The sequence below is a fragment of the Drosophila mauritiana genome, chromosome 2L, assembly GCF_004382145.1.
Source record: "Drosophila mauritiana strain mau12 chromosome 2L, ASM438214v1, whole genome shotgun sequence".
Classification (NCBI taxonomy): Eukaryota; Metazoa; Arthropoda; class Insecta; order Diptera; family Drosophilidae; genus Drosophila; species Drosophila mauritiana.
The window spans coordinates 4,356,815-4,380,388 of NC_046667.1; the positions used below are offsets into that span (position 1 = coordinate 4,356,815).

The 23,574-nt window shown below is 43.7% G+C and overlaps 8 protein-coding genes across 12 annotated transcripts in view; 5 read left to right on the forward strand and 3 right to left on the reverse strand.

Annotated features, from left to right (window-relative positions):
- The window catches only part of LOC117142677, a 36,813-nt gene extending 20,309 nt beyond the window's left edge, over positions 1 to 16,504 (reverse strand). The window contains exons 1-2 of one of the 3 annotated variants that reach the window (XM_033306837.1): positions 16,187 to 16,504; positions 14,080 to 14,228 (exon numbers count right to left, since the gene is read on the reverse strand). The gene's annotated coding sequence lies outside the window, so the exon portion shown is untranslated. Of the gene's footprint in view, positions 1 to 14,079; positions 14,368 to 15,951; positions 15,974 to 16,186 lie in introns of those variants that run through there. The other 2 variants (XM_033306819.1, XM_033306829.1) reach the window with 2 other exon arrangements.
- LOC117142794 lies at positions 8,936 to 9,489 on the forward strand. The gene is made up of 3 exons (XM_033306998.1): positions 8,936 to 9,122; positions 9,181 to 9,304; positions 9,364 to 9,489. Exons 1-3 carry the CDS (start codon positions 9,026 to 9,028, stop codon positions 9,464 to 9,466), a joined length of 324 nt encoding a protein of 107 aa, XP_033162889.1. The 5' UTR covers positions 8,936 to 9,025; the 3' UTR covers positions 9,467 to 9,489.
- On the forward strand, positions 9,510 to 10,046 carry LOC117142801. Its single transcript, XM_033307011.1, is given in 4 exon segments — positions 9,510 to 9,636; positions 9,688 to 9,712; positions 9,714 to 9,791; positions 9,860 to 10,046. Coding segments are annotated over 4 exon segments (309 nt in total). The 5' UTR covers positions 9,510 to 9,533; the 3' UTR covers positions 9,963 to 10,046.
- LOC117142816 lies at positions 12,775 to 13,230 on the forward strand. 2 transcript variants are annotated; one of them, XM_033307037.1, is made up of 3 exons: positions 12,775 to 12,819; positions 12,882 to 13,031; positions 13,086 to 13,227. In XM_033307037.1, exons 1-3 carry the CDS (start codon positions 12,792 to 12,794, stop codon positions 13,154 to 13,156), a joined length of 249 nt encoding a protein of 82 aa, XP_033162928.1. In that variant the 5' UTR covers positions 12,775 to 12,791; the 3' UTR covers positions 13,157 to 13,227. The 2 variants fall into 2 exon arrangements, with proteins under 2 accessions (XP_033162928.1, XP_033162937.1); XM_033307046.1 differs by having other exon boundaries at positions 12,786 to 12,819; positions 12,927 to 13,031; positions 13,086 to 13,230.
- Positions 16,505 to 17,099: 595 nt separating the features above from the next.
- LOC117142789 (protein FAM32A-like) lies at positions 17,100 to 17,685 on the forward strand. Its single transcript, XM_033306985.1, has one exon. The coding sequence runs from the start codon at positions 17,191 to 17,193 to the stop codon at positions 17,545 to 17,547; it is 357 nt and encodes a 118-aa protein (XP_033162876.1). The 5' UTR covers positions 17,100 to 17,190; the 3' UTR covers positions 17,548 to 17,685.
- Positions 17,562 to 19,377, reverse strand: LOC117142711. The gene is made up of 2 exons (XM_033306874.1): positions 19,153 to 19,377; positions 17,562 to 19,094 (listed from the first exon to the last, which is right to left on the reverse strand). The coding sequence occupies exons 1-2, from the start codon at positions 19,294 to 19,296 to the stop codon at positions 17,763 to 17,765; spliced, it is 1,476 nt and encodes a 491-aa protein (XP_033162765.1). The 5' UTR covers positions 19,297 to 19,377; the 3' UTR covers positions 17,562 to 17,762.
- A 41-nt stretch (positions 19,378 to 19,418) lies between these two features.
- On the forward strand, positions 19,419 to 21,453 carry LOC117142702 (elongator complex protein 3). Its single transcript, XM_033306862.1, has 4 exons — positions 19,419 to 19,514; positions 19,577 to 19,818; positions 19,875 to 20,740; positions 20,799 to 21,453. The coding sequence occupies exons 1-4, from the start codon at positions 19,493 to 19,495 to the stop codon at positions 21,325 to 21,327; spliced, it is 1,659 nt and encodes a 552-aa protein (XP_033162753.1). The 5' UTR covers positions 19,419 to 19,492; the 3' UTR covers positions 21,328 to 21,453.
- A 92-nt stretch (positions 21,454 to 21,545) lies between these two features.
- LOC117142721 (solute carrier family 17 member 9) lies at positions 21,546 to 23,399 on the reverse strand. Of its 2 annotated transcripts, none has more exons than XM_033306896.1 (3): positions 23,041 to 23,399; positions 22,587 to 22,988; positions 21,546 to 22,532 (listed from the first exon to the last, which is right to left on the reverse strand). In XM_033306896.1, the coding sequence occupies exons 2-3, from the start codon at positions 22,926 to 22,928 to the stop codon at positions 21,669 to 21,671; spliced, it is 1,206 nt and encodes a 401-aa protein (XP_033162787.1). In that variant the 5' UTR covers positions 22,929 to 22,988; positions 23,041 to 23,399; the 3' UTR covers positions 21,546 to 21,668. The 2 variants fall into 2 exon arrangements, with proteins under 2 accessions (XP_033162787.1, XP_033162778.1); XM_033306887.1 differs by having other exon boundaries at positions 22,587 to 22,974; positions 23,041 to 23,395.
- Between the last annotated feature and the right edge of the window lie 175 nt (positions 23,400 to 23,574).

Sequence of the window (23,574 nt, forward strand, 5' to 3'; positions counted from 1 at the left end):
TTTGGCTTAACGCAGTTCTATCGATTTGCCATGTCAGTTATGCTGCACGCACACTCACAAGCAGACACGAATACATAGAGCCTCACACACACACACACACACAGATTCGCTGATTGCTTTGCCGCTTTTGGTCTGTTTTTTCAGGCTGCCTCTATTTTTTCCAGTCATTTCCTTTCATGCTGCCATTCATTGATATATGTGAGCTATGTGTGTCCTGCGTTTGTGCCGAATATCAAGGCAAAATTTCCGACTCTGCCAGCTGCAAACTGCACTTGCTTGGCAGAGTTTACACGGTTATCTGATAGCTTAATTTGATTTGCTGCTCACAGATACTCACTGGCACACAAAAGGACTTGCACTTGCACCCAAACAATGCCACTTCCTGTCCCTGTATCTCTTTTCCCGCCTGTGGTTTTCACTCTCGATTGGCGCTGCCTTTGATTTTCATTTCATTTTTCATTCCTCCGATCAACCATTTTCGGTGCAATTTTTCATTGCATACTTTTGGGAGTATCGAGTACTTGGGCCCTTGTTTGCATGCAAGTGCTTACAATTGATAAATGACCTGCTTTCTAGCAAATCATTGGCAAATGAATGCATTTGAGTACACATTTCATGTTGCCAGGAGTGTACTTAAAGCAATTTACATGTCTATCAGACAACTAGCTTAGCCATTCGCTTGTATGTTGTCAAGGATTAGTTAGCCTGATTAAAATAGTGAAGATTTGTAGTTAGCTGCATAAATTTCGGAAATTTATTCAATTCCAAACTAGTCTGACTTTCGAGTTATATAGAGTCTGCATAAAGTTTATTACACATTTATTTCGTGCCATTTTCACGTCGCCATGCCACGCAGTTCGCAGCTTTAAATTAACATTTTTTAATTAAAAACAGAGCCGAAGAGACTGGCAGACAGACAGGAGAACAGGCAACAGAGTGCGCTGCACGTGGCGTATGAGTGATGTGAGTTTGGGCCTCAGCTTGGATGTGGGCGTCCATCACCTGGAGCATTTGTTTCGCTGCCGGAAAATTATTCTCGGCTATTAAGCGCGTATACAATATGGCAGATGGCTTTCAAGATCCCTTTAAATATATTTCCCCTTATTGCTGGGCATAAATTATTGAAATGGCATTTCCATTTGTTGTTTCCAGCTGTCCTCTGGCACGTGTCCATAGCCCATTTACAAGTCCGTCCGCTGCATGCAGGCACACATCCGGTCATCGAACGTGCCGCCCATGGTCTCCTACCCGTTTCCATTTCACGGCGATGGCTTTGGGTCCGCAGCCTTGGGCAACTGACCCAGAATTGCAATCGCCGAGGAAAGATAATTGAGAGACGGCGGAGGGTGATTAATTACATCTCCGCAATCTTCGAAAAAAAACCATGTAAATGAAGGACGCAATGGTTAAGGAGCGAAGCTTACAGCCTTCGAAAATTGAGAATGGACTTAAGAATGAAGGTACTACATAGCCGCAATAACAGCGAAGTATAATCATGGTTTAGCTTTAAAGTGTGGTAAAATATGTGTTTGTGCTTCTAACAAATTTTAAAATTCCAGCACCTTAATCGACACTTCTTGCAACTTTATACCTTGCATCTTTCATGTTTGCAAAACAGCCACTGCCCCTCCGTTTTACAGGCATGTGGCCCCCGAAAACGAGCGGAAATATGTGTATCAAAATGTATGTACATAAAAAATAAACATTACTTATGCTCGACACGTTGCCGTTGCCCGTTGACGATGGGCTTTTGTCGCTGCAATCGAAGAGCTCGCCCGTTCGCCAGTTTCACCTGGTCGTGCGCATTTCCCTGCGTTTGTGTTATCGTTTACCTGTCTGTACAGGTGAGAGCCTGCGGGCGGGAAAGTCAGAGTCGATGGCGATAAAAGCACATACATATACGCATACAAACAGGCGCACACAACACATCCACATTCAAATTGTTTGGGCCCTGGCATTGGCAATTTGCTATCACAGTGCTCTGTGGAAATCGCAAATTGAATACGAAATTGAACTTTCGCCTTTGGGAGATGGGGGTCATCGGAAATTTGCCATAATTGCATTGAATGTCGATGACATTGAGCACAGGAAGCAATTGCAGCAGGCTCGCGATGGAAAAAGTTCAATAAAATAGAACATATCACGAGGGCCAACTGTGATTTGTGACTAGCAACTTATTTGTGGCAGTGTAGCGTAAAGGAATCCATTCTTATCGCCTCGCATCAGACACAATCAATAAACATCGCGTATACGCAGCGTGGCCTGCGAACAAACACGGCGCACAATTCATAAATGCCACGCCTGGCTGGCTCACCTGGCCGGGCTGAGCAGTTTCTTTTTTTTTAACGGATCAATATTTCCCAGCAGCAGCACAGCCCTTGGCTAAGACGTTGACGTGGCAGCTGTGTGTCCTTGCAAGGACAATTGTGTCGCCACGTCCCGCCTCCTTGTCCCACATTTCTGTCCTGCGAATGTGTGAATTTGATTTTTTCTTACTGCTTTACTGCCTTCTGTTTTTTTTATTTTTTTTTTTGGGTGCCAAGGCCCGACAAAGGACTCGGCTTTGACCCAGTCCCAGTTTTGGGATTCCACTCTCAAGTGGCAATTAGTGGGCCATGCCACGTGCCGCAAAATCAGCCAAAAATGTCAATGAATACACTTAGAATATATTCATTTGCCGAATGCTTTGATTTTAATTCAATAACTATAATTATCACTTTGAATGCCAAGAGAAAATGGCATTTTTAACCTCAGTATATAGCAACTAGTATAGACGTTTACCTTGAACGTAACCAATCAGAAGACCCAAACAAATCGAAATTATTTAACGAACACCAATGTAAATATCATCATCATCATCGGCGAGCAGCTAAAACAACAGAGAAACATGTTAAAATAGGCCACATTGTTTACGAATTGCGAAAACTACTGGAGTTTAAATTACAAAAGTTCAATTTATGTCCAAAGGCTGCAAATGCCAACGAAATTCCAATTCGAAGCGGAAAGAAGATGTCAAACGCGATACAAAAATAAATGCAAGACTAAATAGGGGTATTTTAAATTTAAATAAATTTAGATACCCATTTTAAACAAAAGTATATTTATTTTTTAAATGTTTACATATATAGTTTCAAAATAGGTATATATTTGCCCCAAAATGAGCAGTGCATTCGAGGTGGGGTATCTAAAACGGCAACCGCAACGTTTCGCCAACCGCAAATGTGGAAAACGTCTGGCAAAAAATTGGCTCAGCTTTGATTAATTAACTTAAAACAGCTATTGACATACGTGTGAGACAAAAACAAACACAGCCAGAGGCCAGCAGCACACGGACATTGGCATTGGCATAAATTTAATTGAATTGTGTGGCCCGGTGGAAAGGCAGGGGAGTAGGTGCCACTGCAGTTGCACCGACTGTCCATTAATGAACTGGGCCACCACCGAGTGTCCACATGCTGGATGGCGGGGATCGGAGGAGGTGCACAGCCAGATATACATATATCTCTTTGTTCTGGACATCCCCGACTATATGAACATGCCTTAATTCGTATGGAAAACGCTTCTGCGCTGGCTTGTTCAACTAGCAAACAATTAATGAAAACGGCAAATATTTATCCGATCAATATGTGCTGGTCGGTCAGGGAAATGCTCATGGTCAGCAATAAAAAAACCATTAAACAAATATTTTCAAGTGATTTTAATTCAAATTTGGATTGTATTCAGCTGCCTGAAAGTCTAATGGAATTGAATTGCCAAATAAAATACTAGGAGGATGCTTATTCAAAAACTTGTCTCCTTAGCAAAATAAGTTATTAATATTTCTTTGTTTTCTTAGAATATCAGCCAGTGGTTGTTCTATTTCTGAGGCATTTCTATTTTAATTTTGAGCATGTGTTAAAAGCATTTGGATCGATTGGGCTTCGAGTCCATTAGGCAGCACTACTCACAGTTCCTGAGAGCCCATGGCGCGTAATTGTTTCGTTTCGCATTGTTTGAATTTGGTTTTGGCTTTGTTTTGGTTTTTTGTGTGCAGGCGCCTAAAAATAGCCAACAAATCGGCACGAGCACGTTGTCTATATGAATACATGTGTACAAGCCAAACAAACGGGCCAGATTCGTATACTATACTACATATTGGGAAGGCATTTAGCTGATGACTACACACATAAAAGTGAAATTGACCAAAGCCAGCAGAGGCGAGCCAAACGAGCCATCAAAATTGAATGTGAATCGAAATCTGGCTCCTCGGGTTTCTCAGGGGTCTCGTATGGGGACCAGGTCCTGGCCAACAGAACTGGAATCCTCTCGGTGTCCACCTTCCCAGGTTTCTTGGGCTCTGGGCGTTGATTGGCCAGCCCACATGCAAAAGTCAATGGCAGACAAAGTTCCGGCCACCTTGGGGCGTTCTGCCCTTTGCCAATCATTCGCAGGGTCAGAACAAACAAAATAAAAGGCGAAAAAAATTAAATGAAATCCCACTGAAACCGAACTCGAAGCCCATTAACTGCGCTCGAGTGGATAACCTTTTTGTTTTCATTTTTACTTTTTTTTTTGGGCACCGACTTCGAGTGGAATTTTTAATTGCGTGAAGGAAAATTGTTCCTCGAAACTCATTTCAAAGAAATCACTTCCTTCGAGAAAGGTTCGGGTTCCGAAAAATATTACTGGCGCGCATCCTTCGCGTCCTTGACCACCCACTTGTTAGCCTTGCGCCTTCATGGCCAGCAAAACAAAGCCAGGTCGACCGGCACTGTTCACAAATTGGGTGGCGAAGTAGCCTAAGGTGATATCATAATATAAATAACAATCATGATATTATTAAGTCATAAGATACGTACTCGAATCACTAATATACATTATTATTCCCAACTTTCAGTTCATTACTTCCGAGCTAATTACTTCTTGAACACCTTTTTTCTCAGTGTAGTGGAAGGGCAAGGGCGCTGCTGTGCCACCAAGTGCTGCTTTGCATTTAATTACGCTTAAAAATTAATTAATTTCTTTTTTGTGCGGAGTGACTCGGGTCTCGACTCTCGAGTCGTGAGACATAATCAAGCTGCCGCTGCCAAAGAGGACTTTAGTGGCGGCGTCGCCACCGACGCCTTAATGTATGCTACATTGCGGCCACTTTTATCTGCTTGGCATTATCCTTGTAGTTGATGCTGGGTGGTTGGGTGGTTGGGTGGTTGGGCGGTGCGCACTTGTGTGTCTTAAATAATTCAACAAGCGCAGTTTCGCGGTTTCCACCAGCAGCAGCAAAAACAACAGCAGGGCGCCAGGGCAAGTCAAGCATTGTTAAATGCCAAGGATAAATTCGCAGGTCTGGGTTAATCCGAACTGTTTGGTCACACTCACACACACACACAGACAGATAGCAGCCACAAGTCTATTATCCTGCGACTTACAACGTTTTGATATCGCTTTGATCACAGATAAAAAACTCCTTAAAACAAATGGTGGAAGTTGGAAAAGGGCATAGCTCTTGTGAAATTCATTTAAATATTTTAGGAGCCTAATTAATTAAGTGAAAATGTTATTACAGAACAGAAATTAGAACCAGTTGAGTGTAATTGAAAATTTTAATCAATCTCAACCTTCAAATGTCTTTGGGAATTAATTACTCACTAACTATAATACACCTTATTCGAATGCAACTCACCTGCAAATAAAGGAAAAAAATATTCTAAATTATTTTCTCATTTTCTGATTTCTTCAGTTTTGCAAATATATTAGAAGGGTTCTTCTGAGTTCCAAAATCACACACAAAATTATTTATGGCTGAAAAGTGCATTTCTTTTCTCCCCCTGCACAGCTCTCAAATTGTTTATAATTGGGTTTTCCTCAGTCGATGCCCCTGCATTTTTGGACACAAAGCAGAGATCTATTTTCGAGAGTATTTCGTTGCTCGAAGTGAAACAAAGGCTAAGCGGTTTATAGACTGCAATTGCAAAGCAAATTTTAATAACTCAGTGTGCTGCTGTGAGGAACAATAGCAGCAACTGCAACACGACGAACAAACAAACAAGCAAGCTGGAAAACTGGAAAACCGCATTTTCAAGGTCGTTTGCAGTGGATGCTGCAGTTGTTGCAGCCTTTGCTTGGGCCATAAAAAATGCACACGAAGAATAAAATGCTATTCTTAAATTAAAAAAAAAAAAGAAACATTTAAGAATTTTAGTTGTTATTTCTAAGTGTATTTCTAAATGCAACATTTCAACAAATTAACATAAAATTTCCTATGTAGAATTTACTTTGAGCACACAGAGTAATAAATTTGAACTTGAAAAGGCTAAATTTTAGCGAGTGTATCGGATTCTGTTGTTCTTCAGCTTAAATTTTGTTTACTGCACTTTATTCACTCAGTGTGCGTGCATTGTGTTTGAAATTTTTAGTTGTTTTTCGTTGGTTTATTTTTGGTCCATGAATTATTCAGTGAAGCATAACGCAATTGAATATTTCATATTCGCAATGCAATAATATATATAATTCGGCTAACAAAGTGTAAAGTACTGCAAATTATTGCTACAATGTGTGTTTGTTCGATTCGAATTGGGCAAACAGTGCGTATACTTATTATGAATGAAATCGCGTCCGTAATTAGAATATATATTTAATTTGATTGAGAAATACATATGATTGGAGTGCTGATTATGACGTCAGAAAAGCAAACAGATTTATTGCTCGGAAAATGTAATTTCGTCGAGAATTCTTTTCCTCTTGTTTGGCCCAACAAAATGATTTTCTTTCAGGTGAAAACTGAAAGCAAACTTTTCCGCACGAAACATCCGCCTGACCTTCAGGTTACACATGCCTACGCCTAAGTCATATCTGTTTTCTCAACTATAAAAAATACATACGTGAAAAGCTAGAATTACAAATACACACATAGCTAGGTATGCAGCCGTAAAAAATGCGTGTGTTTGGATGAATGACTTTGGCTAAAAGCATTCCTTGTATCGCATATATATATATATATTTCTCGCCCTTTTTTTCGAATCTTGCTGCCAGCAAACGTAAATAAATGCCGAATAAAACACATGGCCGTTGGCCTTTTAACGCAGACGTTTCACTGGGAGACTGGGACAGGAAGCAATTTGTATGCGAGTGTGTGCCCAAATGCCCAGTTGCCCAGGTGGGCAGGTGGGCAGGTGAGGTGGCGAACAGGTGAGCTGGTGAACTGGTGAGCACCTGGGGTCAGCGGGCGGGCGTCACAAGAATTAAAAGCGCCCAAAAAGTAGAGCAATAAAATAAAGCATTTCGCTTGTATCTCATTCACTTTGATATGGCCCTTAATGTCATTGAAATTATAATGATGTGTGTTTTTATGTGCGACCATAAAAAAGGAGCCAAAATCCAGCCAGAAGTCGCAGGCTCGATGGCCATCTCTGTTTGAAGGCCTCAGGACAACCCCAAAAGTAAAAAGGGGAATACTTGAACGCTTCAACGCCTCTTATTCCCAAAAAAAGAAAAATATATATAGAAATATAAAAAAAATAGAGGATGCCTGGCCGAAAGTTGACCCTTATTTCTGGACACCTCACCTCAATCGAGGCCCATTCCAACTCACAGCAAAATGCGTTCACCTGGCCAATTTGTTATTTATGCCACATATACGTGTTGATTCTTTATATATGCAAATACCTTAGCCAAAATGCGCGTGTACATGCTTCTATTGCTCTATCGATCGAAACAATTTTTGGCCTTTATGTATGCCAAAGCGGAAACCGGAATTCGGTGGCTCAGGTGTAGAGAATGATGTGGAAAAAACATAGAGGGCTACAGCCGAAATGGAAATCCCAATAATTGGTATAAACTATTTTTCTAGGTAGCAACATCTAAAAAAAAGTTTTAGGTCCTCCAGAAAGTATTTTGTTTGAATGATTAAAATTGATACTAATCAGGCAGAGGAGGCAGTTCTTGAAATCAGCAATTTTTGATGTACTTTTGGTATGTAATTCTTTAGCTAAACGCCTTTAAGACGATTACAATTTCAAAGGGCTACTAAAACACTCTAATACCCTCGTTTCTTCGCTTAAGCCATCCACTGCTCGGCGGTAAATTCAGCTGTGCTTCGAGTGGGTCGGTTAATTAGCCAACCACTGGGGTCGAGATGAGTTCATTGAAGTGCATATTTCAGGCCCAGCTGAGGCCACTCGATTCAATTAATTTCAACTGGCGAACAATGGAGGTCGCTTGCTAATTGGCCAGCCAGCCGGAGGAAAGGTAATCAAAACAGCACACCAGCTAGAATCGCATTTACTTGGCTCGCTGCTGGGTGACCCCAAAAGCAGACCAAAGATATGTGATTGAGTACACAGCTGCATCAATTAGGTGGCCCACAAATTTGTGGATTCGAATGGATTTGGCTTGGGTCCCCCCACCGACTGTTGGCCCACCAACAATCACAATTTACGGAAGACAAAGGACAGACGGGCCAATAAACCAACATTTACATTCTCCCGTAGAAGAGCAGAAGGGTCGAAGAGGACTTGATGCTCTGGAGACAGCGTCAGTTAATCGAATTATGCAACTACATCAACAGATGACACACAAGGCGAATGCAGCCGCAAATAAGTGCATTAACATATTCGATAACTTCATCAGCATATCCCCAGCATATCCTCGCCGCCTGTCTGTCTGTCTGGCTGCATTTTAATTAAAATGCGCATATGGAATCGACAGCGAGGCTGGGCAGGAATGGCACTTTATGGCCAGACAGCTGGGAAAATCGAATCTTTTAGTCAAATTTCCTGCAAAAGCCAACAGCGACAAACACACACAAACACAAACAGGATCAGGATGAGGATGCCGCAGTGCAGAGTTTCCACTATCCCGGCAGTAATTATAATCATTCATGGCGTTTTGGCTGCCATTGAAAAGTAATTAATAACCGACTTTCCACTATGCTTAAAATTTTGGGCTTACGTTTTGCAAAGTTCGTCAAATTTAAAGTAAATTATAAAAAATATACATTAAATACATGAAAGTATCTTTATAAACTTTGGCATAAATTTTTGAAGAAGCGATGGCCGCAAGCACTTGTGTCCTTTTGGCTATGCTCCTGTGGATCCTTTTTGCCGCGGTCCAGTCGGCGGAATGGGAGGACATCCACTACGATCCGAGTGGGTGCAGACAACCGCAACTGACAGCTCCACTTAAAGCTTCAATTTCCATCCGCAGACCATCCTGGTAAGTGCACCATCAACCCGGGACTCGTCCTCAATCCGGGGGTTAGCATCAAGGATCCCACGCACGAGTGCCGCAAAATCTTGTGCGGCCTCAACGGACGTGTCGTTTACCACAGGTGGGTTGCTTACTTTTGCGAAGGACTGAAATGCTAACAGCCCAATTGTCCATTGGCAGCTGCGGAGTGAGCATCCTGTCGCCTCCTTGCCGCTACGGTGACTACATCAATCCGGATCTTCCCTATCCTGACTGCTGCAGCAGGACCCTACTTTGCAACTAGGCAGGCCAATCGTGCGTTTTCAATTGGGATGGGATGTATTTCATATTTCTTTTGAAATCTGTGCAAAATGTCCTTTGTTCCAGAGACCTTTATTATTTATGGCTTTTTATGGAGCTTGGTGGTTTTCCCAGCTTTCGCTTATATTTCCATTAACAACTACGGGGATTCAGGTAACTTAAATACATTAATTTCTAGATTTTAATCTATAAAATTCATTTCAGCCTATCCCCATCGCTCTGTTCTCGATGGGTCAGACATTTCGCCTAAAATCCCTGCACTGCACCACAATTTTGTGCATTGGCGATGGATATGGAATGCTGTTTACGTGAGTAATAACCCTTTTTTAGACCAAAAAAAATCTTAAATTTTCTAATTGTTTGTCCATTTGTATAGGTGTGATAAAAAGGAACCACCAGAGCACTGTCACTTTACGGATTATTTGAATGCGGATGCCAATTATCCAGATTGCTGTAACCGCAAACTTAGGTGCGACTGAAATTTCTAGTTAGACACATTAGGTCAATGTGCATTTTTCGAAATATAGAAAGCTTCCAAAAAAGTTAGGAATAAATCAATTTTAGACACAAATTATGGGTAGCAGTTTTATAACCAGCTAGCTAAACAGATTTTATAGGTTTTATTCTTTCTTGTTCCTTGGCGAGTTGCTGGTCGAGATTTATGGAACGCTGGCCAAGGAACCAGATCCGGATGCAGACCGTGACCTTCAATTGCTCGATGGCTTCCCGGGGGCATGGAATTGGATTGGGATTGGGAATGGGAAGGGGTCGGAAAGAGCCGGAAAGATAAAAGAGCGGCGTGGAGAAATTGAAACCACAGCAACAACACTAATTGACATTTGAATGCGACTGTGGGGCAGATTAAGCCCCGGCTGCATTGCGGGTCAAATGTGACGACCTCGACAGTTGCTCCCAATTGCACAGCCATCTCGGTTTAAGGCCAATTGCCCCCCGATCCCCCGATCTCCATCCCGTGTCCCCGTATCCACTCCCACCATCAAAAGGCCAGCATTTTTGCCCAGCCGTGTAATTTTCCACAGCCTGCGAATGCAATCAAAGTCGCATCTCAATTATGTGATCGATTGCCGCCGAACAGTTGTTCGCTGTCCACTGTTTAATTATTGAATTCGATTTACAACCATCAAATCAACATTTAGTGACAGAGATGCGCAGTAGCAGATTATGGTTTTGGAATTAAATCGCTGAATAATTTAATTGTATAAATAGTAAACAAATGATAAACAGGTGGTTAGAGTTCTCTAAATTATTATATATATTTACTTAATTTTTTTATTTACATTAGTATATTATTTATGCCACCAATTTCTCATATCTAAAACGCAAATCAGCACGATAAGAGGTGCTTTAGCTAATCCGCAAAACAGAAATTAATTCGGTGGCCGTGTTAAGCGCATTTAACTGGAACTAATTTGCGCAGGTGTATGTATTGACAGCGGATTTAATTTAAACCTACACGCATACCATTTGCTAGTTTTGCATTCAAATTAACGCTGGCTAATCAGACGCCCTAAAATGCCTTCGATTGTGTAGGAATTTCCACGAGTGTGCGAGTGTGGCTATTAACCCAAATTCAAGTGGAGGACCGACCAGAAAAACACGCCACAAAAGTTCCAATCCTGCAAGGACTAACTGGGCAAAGAAGTCGGACATTCTTTGTTTGCCCAACCGAAACTTGACCATGGTGCCGCAAAGTTTCGAGAAATGTTGGAGAAATGTAGGAGAAATTTACACAGTACGGGGACCGCAGCTGGTTTTTAGTCGCATGCGAGAAACGCCGGACTCAGCATAAAAAGTGAATATTACACTTTTCTTCCTTTTTTTTGCCCACTTTTTGTGGCGCTTTTTGGGGTAGAGGGCCAAGTTAAAGCCTTGTGAAAACACATGTACATACAGCATTTATAAATTGGCAGGGAATGGTGACCTCTCCGTGTGTGCGAAAGGTGAAGGTTACCTTGGGTGTGGATGGGGATGTGGATCTGGATGTTGGCCAGGCTACAAATGTGTACATAAACGGAAACTGAAATAAAAGTCGGCGCAGAAGAGGCGAAAAATTCGGGGGCTCAGAAACTCAAATTCAACCGCCGCACGGCATATAAAATGTAAAAGGTGCAAAGGAGCAGCTAAAATATGCAAACGCACAAACACTCGCACCTTTTCAGAATCCATATATACCCACATCCACGTGGGCTGGAAAATCTCAAGCTCCTCGAATGGCGAACTACAGACGAACCTTATTTATTCATTACGTTTCACGCGCTGTCTTTGGTTGAATAAAAAAAAAAGAAAAGAAAGTTCCATTCACAAAAGCTAAAACGAGATTTTGAATTCCCGGCTTAATTTAAAGCTGCTCTAAAATTTTTGAAATATTTATACGCTTTACTCTAGTATTGCGCTGAAATAAATGAGCTGTAATACATGAGCTCTAATTTAATAAAATCGAAATACAGCAATTCAAATTTGTTTATTTACCAAAAGACATAACTTAATATCAATAAACATTGTTTAAATTATTTATATAAATTTCTTTTTTCAACCCTTTATAATCTACTACCACAAAATGTACAGCGTTCAATTCGAATGTCAATCAATTCTAGTATTGCAATGCCATAAATCAGATTATTCGCGGAAAATAACACGCTTTTATATGCGAAATCAATAGAGTTGTCATATTGTCACGGATCTGCGCCATAAAATACTATTATTTCCACAAATTTGTACATTTTTATCGCCTTACCATCTAATTTTCAGTGGCTGCGAGAAGTGGTAACTCTACATTTTGCTCATTTTATTTTTTGCACAGAACGAAGCTCTGGCTCCCAAAAATATCCTCTGAAATTGAATTTTTCCCCTTCAATGCTCGGTTTTTTTTTTTTGTTTTTGTTCGCCTGAGAGGAGTGTGCGAGTATCCTTGTTGTCCTTCTTGTTTTGTTACTCGAATGAGTCTGAGTGTGTGTATGCAAAATAAATTATGAGCGTAAGGCACTGCGGACTGTTGCTCCTGTTTTACGAGCTGTTGCCAAAGATGGTTGCCATAAAAATTTTTCGGAGGTCGGGCGAATTTTATTCGCCATGATTTGTAGTAGTAACCTAATGTAATGTTGGCCATGAATTATGAACGAGACACTTTCTGACCCATCTGCTTTTTTCTTACTCAATTGGAAAGCGTGCATTGTTATAAAAAGCATAGTTGAATACATTTCATGCTTGAATGCATTGTATATTCTCTATTTATAAATTAGTAATGCCAATTTCTCAGGCATAACTCAGTCGACTCGCACGGTTCAAAAATGAAGTTACTCTGGCTGCTGTTAGTGGGTAAAAAAAGAGAAACAGCACACATACTTTTTGTTACCTAAAAATATTCCTATAAATAAAAGGCGTTGTTGCCGGGCAACCTTGTGATAAGCTCTGTCCCATCACAGATAACTTCGGATGTGTCAGCAAGGACAATAAATGCTTTTATACCGTTCGCAATACATGTATTTTGAAGGCCATTAACTGCTATCGGAAATCGAAGAGCTTATCTGGTAAATATCGATCACAATTGCTAACTATAAGTGGCCTATACTTTTTGCTTTTAGCTCTTAAGCCCATTTTACGCAGCAAGTGCACCAATAAGGAAGTTCCAGTTTGCGATAATATCAATAAATAGTTACATTAATGTATAAATATATACATAAACTATAAAATTGCACTATTGATTATGGCTATTAACAAACAAAAATCGTAGCTAAATCTAATAAAGTTGTGCAGTGCATAGGATTTGGAAACCAAGTTACGTATACGCCCCGTTTTCCCCTTCGCTCGGCGCACAAAAGTAGGCAACATCGTGGCCATTAGCCAGTAACTAGTTTAGCTGTAATAGCCGGTCACTGTTGTCTAATTATAACAAACTGTTGCCATTACACGCCCATTATGCCACGCCCAGTCTGCAGAGTGTCCATATTTATGGGCGCGTTTGGGGTGTTAGCTATGTCAATCTCAGTCTAAAAAGTCGTTTATCCACGTATATGGTAGCAAGCCCGACGTGACTCAAATCGAAAAGTTTATTGACATTTTCCGCTGTTTCGATGTGTGTGGCTCACCTTCGTCATCGCTTTTGCCGGTTTTTCTTTATACCCAATAGAAATATTTTTATTGTGAGACGAGAATTATAGCCAAATTCAAAGCAAATGTCGATTATTTAAGACAAAAGCGTATACATTTAGCCTCAGAAGCTGATTTGGTTTTTGTTAACCGAATAGTTTTGATTATTATCGTTTCTCGCCTCATGGTAAATAATAAAAAATTGTTCTCATAAAAAACAATGAGCTGACTGCCAAATTGATTTAGGTGCTTTTATACGCACCGCAAGCAAATCAAACAATTTATCTTAGGGGCAAAGAAAATACACATTTTTTGAATAAATTGTCGATGTGGGCAGTTTACCAATCAAACTTTAATTATGTGTGTTTTCTGCTGGCCTCGCTGCTGTAGCTTTTTATGCGACTTAATGGCTTATTTAAGTTGGAGCTCAGTTAGGGAATAATCGATTGAGCGAGCAAAATGACGAAAAAAGCGAATGTTTGCACTCACCTTCAGAGTAGGCCACCAACTAGAATCTGCTGCGCCAAGGATTCGGAATGAGGATAAACGAGGGGCCGCGCCGCGGAGGAGAGCCAAGAACAACCACAGTGGCCAAGTAGATGGATGCCTGGGCGCTCGGATGTTTGGATGCGCGGATGCTGCAGGATGTTTGGGTGGTTTATTCTTGTCCAAGGTAACGCAGACACACGCGTGCTCCGGCAGGGCAAACACAAACAAAAACGGAATCAACTCGCTGTAAACGACCACGAAATGTTGCAGTGTTTCTTTTTTTCCGCGCTGTTGTTACGAAAATTCACGCATCAGCAGAAGGCAATCTTCTTGGGCTTTGTTTCGCTTGCCCTCTCTCTTTTAATTAGGCCAAACTAACTGGCATTATCTGCATTCGTAACGATTATGGCCAGCATTGTTCCGCCAATATTAATGTAAATCTCGGGCCAACTGGCATAATGGCCAGCACAGCACGCGAATAAATATTATCTCAATGCCAGATTGCGTATACGCCGCGTCGGCGCAATGCCAATCGCACGATTTTCGCTAATGGCATTTCAATACGAAAAGCAGGAAAAACGGCTGGCTGACCACAGTGAAGCCTTTGCATGAATAATTCACGCTTTTTTATTACACCGCCCAAACACAGACATCATGTGTGTGTTGAATAATAGAAAAGCTGGCGCTTAATAATGCACCGCACTGGAAAAGGCAGCGTGGGCGGTTGTGCCAGGACCTGTTTTGCATAAAGGTCATCCAGTATACGACAAACTTCAACTTGATGTGCAACAGTAATGAAAAAGTTGGCGACTTTTCCGCCAGCCCGTTGCCCTCTTCTTTGCCACTTAACTTCGGACATTCAAAAAGAGATTTGTGCGAACTGGACAAACTCTGGAGCAACATGTGCTGGCCAAAAGTTGTGCCATTCTAATTTAAACATGTTCTCGGAGACCTCAAACATGTAGAGTTTCTTATTCGTAGCTAAACTTTTTATGTATAAAATATGATATGATATATGATTTATGATTTTTAAAATAACTTGTATTACTTAAGTTCTTGAAATCGTTTATATACGATTCCATTATTTTTCTGTTTATTAATTGATTTCCACATTAGTTGAAATTCAGAGATCAGAAATCTACTTGAAAGTTATTTCCATCATTTACATCCTTTCATGACATTGAAATGGCTCTTTGTGGCAACTGTTGTTATTGACGGAGCGAGTATTACAGGACCTTCCACAAAGGAGGCTCGGAGAGCGAGAGAGCGACGGAAATGCAAAAGCGAGACAGGTGTCAATTGTGTTGTGTTACCTGTTACATGCCCTTGGCTACCACTGCGTGTGCGTGTGTGTGTGTGTAGTTTTGAGGAGGTTGTGCGGAAGAAGTCGCAGCCTCCTTGGCAGACTTAACCCGTAGGATTGTGCGTTTTGGAGGCTACGGTAATCGTAAATCGTATGCAAATGCCCTCGTATTGTAGCGTTTGACGGCGACGCTCGCATAAAACTAAGTGACAAAGAAGGACATTAAAGTTTGTGGGCCAAAAGAACCTGGTAGACACACATACACACAGCCACACACATAATATTATCCCTTGCCATGAAAATGTGGACGATGATGATGATATTTTCTGATATTGTTCATTACATTGTTGTGCTTTTACGACTGTTATCCTTGAGTGAAGAACTTGCTACAGGATGCTAACACGGGCACACACACACACACTCGCACGCTCAAGCAGGCACCCACACTCTCTCACGCACACGCATGTGCGGAAGGAGCGAGCTTTTACGGCAGTTTTTGCCTAAACCGTTAGTTTCCGCCAGCAAAAAGAGAGAGAAAGAGCGAGGCTCGGATTGAGCATAATTTTCACCTTCGCACTTTCAACTTTATTCTTTTATTCAACTTTCAAACTTTTATATATGAAATGCATTTGTTATGATTTTATTTAATAAATTTTCTTTTGTGTGTATGGACACATAACACGACTTTGGCTCACACCGTTCACTTTGAAACCACTCATTCGAAATCACTTCGCTGCAGGAATTTCTCGCAGTGTTTTGGCCTGGGCCGTTTATGAATATGTTTTTCAATTTTTAAATATTTACAGTCGCGCCTCCAGCGAACACAGCACACACGGTATGTTGTTCCGTCGCCCGTTGGATTAGAACTGAATCTGAATGCCAGCGAAATGCTAACAAGTTCGTTCGGGAGAACGGCCACAATTTCCGCCGAGCTTTTCCTCGGCGTGGGTGGCGCAAGAGAGGCGAAAGAGAAGGTGACGCGGCTTAAGAGAGAAAGCCCATACTGCGTGGCATTTGAATAAGAGCACCAAAAACCTTACACACAATATCGACATATAAAAGGATAGTCACTCAAATTATTCAAAATTTGCCTTTCAAGCTGACAATGAACAACTTTGTACAACAAATCTTATACACCTTTACGGACATGAATTATATTTCGGCTGAACTTCTTCACAAATATAAGAAATCTGAAAGATGCAATTCCGATCGTTAATTCCTGGCACTTTGTTCGATCTCAAATCAGATCCCAATTCAACGCAATGCCAATTCAATCGTCTAAAGTTTCAAGAGTGATTAATTCCGCTTGTAGTTGTCGACAAGTTCCGTAGGCAGCAAACCAATATTTTTTAAGTTTTCGTTCAATAAGATAGTAACTGCCTCCGATCCTAACAAATGTTTCATTAGTTGTCTCAAGCACCTCATGAGCTCCTATTAAATAATCAAAAGTCAGCCTCCATTGAATTAATTTATAACTTCATTAAAAAAAAAAATCTCACCGGCAACATTTCTAGAAACCTCAAACAGAAATAGTGTTACCAAATTTTTTTTATATTAGAGGTTTTTAAGTTATTCCTGGTTAGATTAGGAAGCTTACCACGAGTGACAACCAAAAAGTAACGTATTTGGAACATGTTCAAATGTATTCGATAAGATGTCATCGATATATTTCTTGCAAGGTAAGAATATCGAATATCAGAAATTATGTTAAGATAACAACGTGCCGTAGGTGTAAACAAAAACCAGAAAAACCTAAACAGATCGGGTTCATTACCGATCCATTTCCAGATAGAAAACCCATTGAAGAAATGTCCGACGAGTACGCCTGTGTGGCCAAGGGCAAGCTTAAGTTAAAGAACGATTCGGATCTCAAGAAGAAAAAGAAGAAGCACAAGGGCAAGGACAAGGAGAAGGAACTGCAGAAGGCGTTCGTGGAGCAGCAAATAGCGGAATCGGGGGCAACATCCACTTCCGCCACCAGTGGCTACGAGCGGAAGCTCACCAAGGCCGAGATGGCCAGTAAGAAGCAGCAGGAGAAGATGCGCAACAAGCGAATCATGGACAAGGCACAAACCACCCACAAGGAGCGCGTGGAGAAGTTCAACGAGCACCTGGACACGCTCACCGAGCACTTTGACATCCCCAAGGTGTCTTGGACGAAGTGAGGAGACGCCGCTCGTAACTTAAAGCATACATTTATTATAAGGTTAAGTAATTTCGACTACGTTTCAACCTGGGGCGCAGGAAAAGTGAGAGGGGAGGCCAAAATAAACAATCCAGATGGCACAACTAAGCTAAATACACAGACATATGTAGTTACAACGTAAAGAGGGGTAGTTTCCAACTTTCAGTCCATTGTCCTTGGAGGGCTTTTGATCTTCTAGCGCGGTGCAATTAGCTCATACATGGCGTACTTCCATGTCCACGCGCGCACCAGTTGCTCGAACCGTTCGCGCTCGTGCTCATAGATGTATCCAAGTTCCGGCTCCATGCAGACCTCGGTATACGGATCGGTCAGCAGGCTCTGCACCGAAAGCAGCACCTTAGCCACGTTCAGCGCGAGAGACCAGTTGTGCTGCTGGAAGATGTCGATGCCCACATCTCCATGCCGCGACACATTTGGATGCAGGATTTTGGTGAGGAAACGTACTGTGGGTGGTGTCATCGGATATCGCTCCGGGAAGTAGATGAACAGGAAGAACTTGCCGCCTTCGTAGGGACTGCCCGGTGGCCCCAGGATTGTCGCCTGCCAGTAGTTGTTTTGTCGATCCAGCGGTATGGCCGATATACCCTCAGATTCGTAGCTGTTCAACAAATTTGCTTCACCGCGCAGGAAGTTGTTGCGCATTACGTTGCCCGGCTCCCGGTCGCCCAGCTGTGGATCTGCTTCCTGTGCGTCCTGACCCCGACCGCCCATCTCAATCAGGCAAGTGCGACAGAAGCAGGAAGACATCAGTGCCCCGTACAGCCGATACCAGTTGGGATTGTCCGCCAAACTGTCGAACAGCGGCCAGCGCTGCTTGATATACGCCTTCCACATGCTCTGGGCCGTGTTTTTCCCGACAATGTGGTGCCACTGCTTGCAAACTTCACTAGCCATCCACAGCGACATGTCGTCCAGATAGGCGAATATCTTCAGCATCACCTCGACGGGTATTATGTTGACAATGTTTCTGCTGCTGCCACTTGCTCCGCTTCCGCTGGCGGCGTTGTATTCATGCACTCGCGCCCTTCCATCGGCCAGCTCATGCATGTAATGGGGCAGAGCCAAGGGAGCCGTGGCCCGCGGACGCTTAATGGGTAGCAGGAAGGGATTTATGGCTCTCTCGTGCTCGAAGTCGCGCTCAGGAGACTCGCGTCGTGGTGCCGCAGCCTCCGGCACCGGCTGGGGCAAATCTATAACTGGTTGGGCTGGCTGTTGATCCTGTGGCTCCATTGGTGGCTGCGGATTTGGATGTTGTGGCACGGCTGCCGGTTGGGGGTCCTCCAGATCCTCAAAGCCCATGATGTCTACGTCGTTTTCGGTCTCCTCATCCTCCTGCTTGTCCTTGAACGGCGGCTCGTCGTTCCCAGAATCCTCGTCGTCGGATAGCTCCGTGAGCATCTCCTCCGCCCGCTGTGCGTTGTAAAGGAAGGCGTGGCAGGCGCCACACAACGGTTCCCCGAAGTTGGGCCCATAGTAGCCGTTGCACACCCAGCAGGTGTTACTATTCTGATAATTGGAAAGGCTATCAATCGGCCCGCAAGAAACTAGCTTGTTGTATACACACCGAAAAAGAGAAGGTCGGCTCTACCAGCTGGTGGTGTTCCTGGTCCGGATCGTCCGGGTCGTCCATCTCGTCGCCACTGCTGGCCAGTTCCTTTAGCAACTGCTCCTGGTCCTTTTGCTGCTGCGCTGGCACGCAGCTAGTCATTTTATCCAGAACTCCCGAGAAACTGGTGCTAAAACAAATAAATAATCGACAAACGATAGACCATCTAAAAGTGTTACCAAGTGTTGTTTGCTTCAAAAACTGGCAAACAGTGTTGTGGTTATCGGACTATTGGTCGGTCGATAACCGAATCAAAACAAACGTCACACGTGCAATTTATGTGAAATTCATCAGCAAAATGAAGGCAAAAAAGAAGTTGGGTAGGTAACGTCGCTACGAAAGTAATTCTTTTAACGCCCGTTTACCCCGCCAATTATTCCAGGCGTGGGATTGAGCCGCCAGGAACGGCAGGTGCTCGTCATCGGGGAGATCATTCAGGAGTTGCTAAAGGCGCACGAAGCCAAAAAGGATGTAAACCTTAACCGGATGAAATCATTGGTGGCCTCCAAATATGGACTGGACAGTTCGCCGCGCCTGGTCGATATCATTGCAGCCGTGCCGCAGGACGCCAAAAAAATTCTGCTTCCAAAGTTGAGGGCCAAGCCCATTCGCACAGCAAGTGGCGTAAGTCGCACTTTATTACACAAGGCGAAATATTTATTTCAATTATTTTAATCCAGATCGCCGTGGTGGCCGTCATGTGCAAGCCGCATCGTTGTCCGCACATCAACATGACCGGCAATATATGCGTCTATTGTCCCGGCGGACCGGACAGCGACTTTGAGTACTCGACACAGTCGTACACAGGCTACGAGCCGACCTCAATGCGAGCCATCCGGTCGCGGTACGATCCCTTTCTTCAGACCCGACACCGCGTTGAACAACTAAAGCAGCTGGGACACAGTGTGGACAAGGTGGAGTTCATAGTAATGGGCGGTACGTTCATGTGCCTGCCGGAGGAGTACCGCGACTACTTCATCCGCAACCTGCACGACGCCTTATCCGGCCACAGCAGCGCCAATGTAGCGGAGGCCGTACGATACTCGGAGAAGTCACGCACAAAGTGCATTGGCATCACCATAGAAACAAGGCCGGATTACTGCCTCAAGCGGCACATATCGGATATGCTTAGCTATGGTTGCACCCGGTTGGAAATCGGTGTGCAATCGGTTTACGAAGACGTAGCCAGGGATACGAACCGTGGACACACGGTGCGAGCGGTGTGCGAGAGCTTTCAGCTAGGCAAAGATGCTGGCTACAAGATCGTGACGCACATGATGCCTGATCTTCCCAATGTGGACTTCGAACGCGACATCGAGCAGTTCATCGAGTACTTTGAGAACCCTGCCTTTCGCTCTGACGGCCTGAAGATCTATCCCACGCTAGTCATTCGCGGCACTGGTCTCTACGAGTTATGGAAAACCGGGCGGTATAAGTCATATCCGCCATCCATGCTTGTCGACCTAGTGGCCAAGATTTTGGCCCTTGTACCACCATGGACGCGAGTGTACCGCGTACAGCGCGACATTCCCATGCCGCTTGTTAGGTGACTTGACCGATATAGCCGATGTATTGAACATACCTGACATATTTCTTCTTTTTAGTTCCGGCGTGGAGCACGGAAATCTCCGCGAACTGGCGCTGGCCCGCATGAAGGATCTTGGCACCACTTGCCGCGACGTTAGAACCCGCGAAGTTGGCATTCAGGAAATCCACAACAAGGTGCGCCCTTACGAAATTGAGCTAATTCGTCGGGACTATGTGGCCAATGGCGGCTGGGAAACGTTTCTCTCATACGAAGATCCTGAACAGGACATTCTCGTAGGCCTTCTTAGGCTGCGAAAGTGCTCACCGGATACCTTCCGCCCGGAACTGAAGGGCGAATGCTCCATTGTGAGGGAGCTGCACGTATATGGCTCAGTCGTGCCGGTTAATGCTAGGGATCCCACCAAGTTTCAGCACCAGGGCTTCGGTATGTTGCTGATGGAGGAGGCAGAGCGAATTGCTCGAGAGGAGCACGGCAGCACAAAACTGGCGGTCATATCGGGAGTGGGCACCAGGAACTACTACCGCAAAATGGGATACGAACTTGACGGACCCTATATGTCAAAGAGCATAGAAGAAAATAACTAAATCTAGCGTTAAATGACTGTCCTAGTGGTATGTTGATGGATTAAACATTTGTATTTATCACGCTAGGAGCAGTAAGATTTCGCTACTTAAAACTACTTTCTTAAATATATACATTAATATATAGAATGAATCGATTTATTGGCTAAAACTCACAGGGTCCTTTCAAGTATCAATGATACCACATATTTTTGGCTTTAACATCTCACAAGAACAACTAAATGATCGTCAATCATAAACGTGTATACTAAATAATATAATCTGCATGAACATAAATCGATCCACTCCAATATACCCACACATAAATAAGTTAGTTTCTGCTGAGGAAAGTGTGCAAGAGAATGTTAAACGATGGCTTCCGCCGAACCAAAGACCATAAATATGATCCAGCCAACCAAATTAATGCCAGCAGCTGCGCTGAACACCATCGGCCAGCTTTGTGTGAGCTCCAGAATGTGTCCGGCCAAGTATACTCCGAGAAAGCCAGGAATCGCGCCCACTGTGTTCATCAGGCCAAAGACGCTGCCCGAATGCAGAGGTGCCAGGTCCTGGGGATTCACGGTTACCGCGTTGTTGTGGAAGCCCGTTCCGCCAATGATAATAGTCATGCAGATGAGCGCCGTATGGAAGTCCGAGGTGCGGCTCATCACAAACAGGGCCAGATTCTGAGCGGCAAAGCAGCAGCTTTGGATGAGCTTGCGCACCGTCGTCGTGTGCCATTCGCGAGCGAGTAATCTGGTGGTCAAGTACTTGGCGAATAGCGTGCACGGTGGAAGGGCAAGCCACGGGATCATGTTCACAACCCAACCCTTGGCGTGTGGAAAGCCGTCGTGGAAGTAGGTGGGCAGCCAGGAGAGCAGCACGAAGAAGCAGTTCATCTCGCAGGCGTGGGTCAGCACACAGGCCCAGAAGGACAGCCGACTAAAGTATCGCAACCAAGGCACGGCTGTCGTCTCTGCCGGACTCTTGTTCGCGCAGAGTCGGGACGGCGTGGCAATATTAATAATTCGGTTTCGCTCACCGGCCATTGCATAGTAGCGCAGCACAAGCGCCCATGCGATGCCCATCAGTCCTATCACCCGGAATACATACGACCAGCCGAAGTAGTCCAGCAAAAACGATCCCATAATCCCAGTCAGAAGAGTACCCAGAGCCGATCCCGCTGTGAGCAGCCCAAAGAAGCTGCTTCTCTCATTGGGGCACAAATTCTGCAAACGATTAAGTTATAGTTTATGCGTAAATTTATAAACTGAGGTAAGCACCTGACTGGTTAGACTAATCATGCTGGGAAAGTGGACGCCCTGAAGAGCGCCGTTCAGAATTCGAATGGCAACAATGAACGGAATAGCGTAACTCTTGATGGAGCCCGCCGTCCAGATGATAGTGGGCATTAGGAATGTGATAAGCGACCAGCCGATGGCGGCGAACAGAATGACTCGCTGGCCTCCAAAGCGGTCGCTGAAGTAGCCGCCCACAACCTGCGTAAGTGTGTAGCCCCAGAAGAAGGAGCTGAGCACAGTGCCCGAGTCGGTTTTGCTCCACTTTTGGGCGGATGCCACGGCCGGCACAAGAAGTGGCATAGTGGTGCGGGTGGAGTACAGCATGCAGGTGCCCGTTATCAGGGTGATGAACCAGACGCGCTTCTCATGCCTGCAAGGATCCGACTGAGGAGTTGTACTTGGGGAGGTTTAGTGAGCCGTATGCTGTGAGACTCACCTGGTCCAAATGCTCTGCGTGTCCACCAGTTCCCCGCGCAGCAGCGAATATTTCAGCTTCTCGTCCATGGTCACAAACTGGGTCCGGAACTATTGCCACTGCTTCACGTCACATATCAACTCCAACTGCTGCGTCGCTTGCCGCTGTGGCATATTTTACTGCCCTTTGTTTACTTTCATTCACGTTGGCGACTAGACACCCCAAGTATTTGCGCCTGTCAAAATTATGTTTTTACGTGGCCGTTTTTCCAACAGCCGCTGGACTAGAGCATAGTGCGGCTTGGTCGACTTGGCTATAGACTTCGCTCTAGAGCATATTATCTTTTCAACAATATTGTATCGAAGATAAAACATATACCGTTGGTAGTTCAAGCCAAATAAAAATGTGAAACTAAAACATAAAGGTTATATCTCCTTTAAACTGACTATAGGTTACAAATATATAGAAATAAATTAACATAAGTACTGTGTTAATATTCTCTACTAACCCCGGTGTAGGGGAAATCGAAAAGAACATCGATTTTGTTGTTTATAT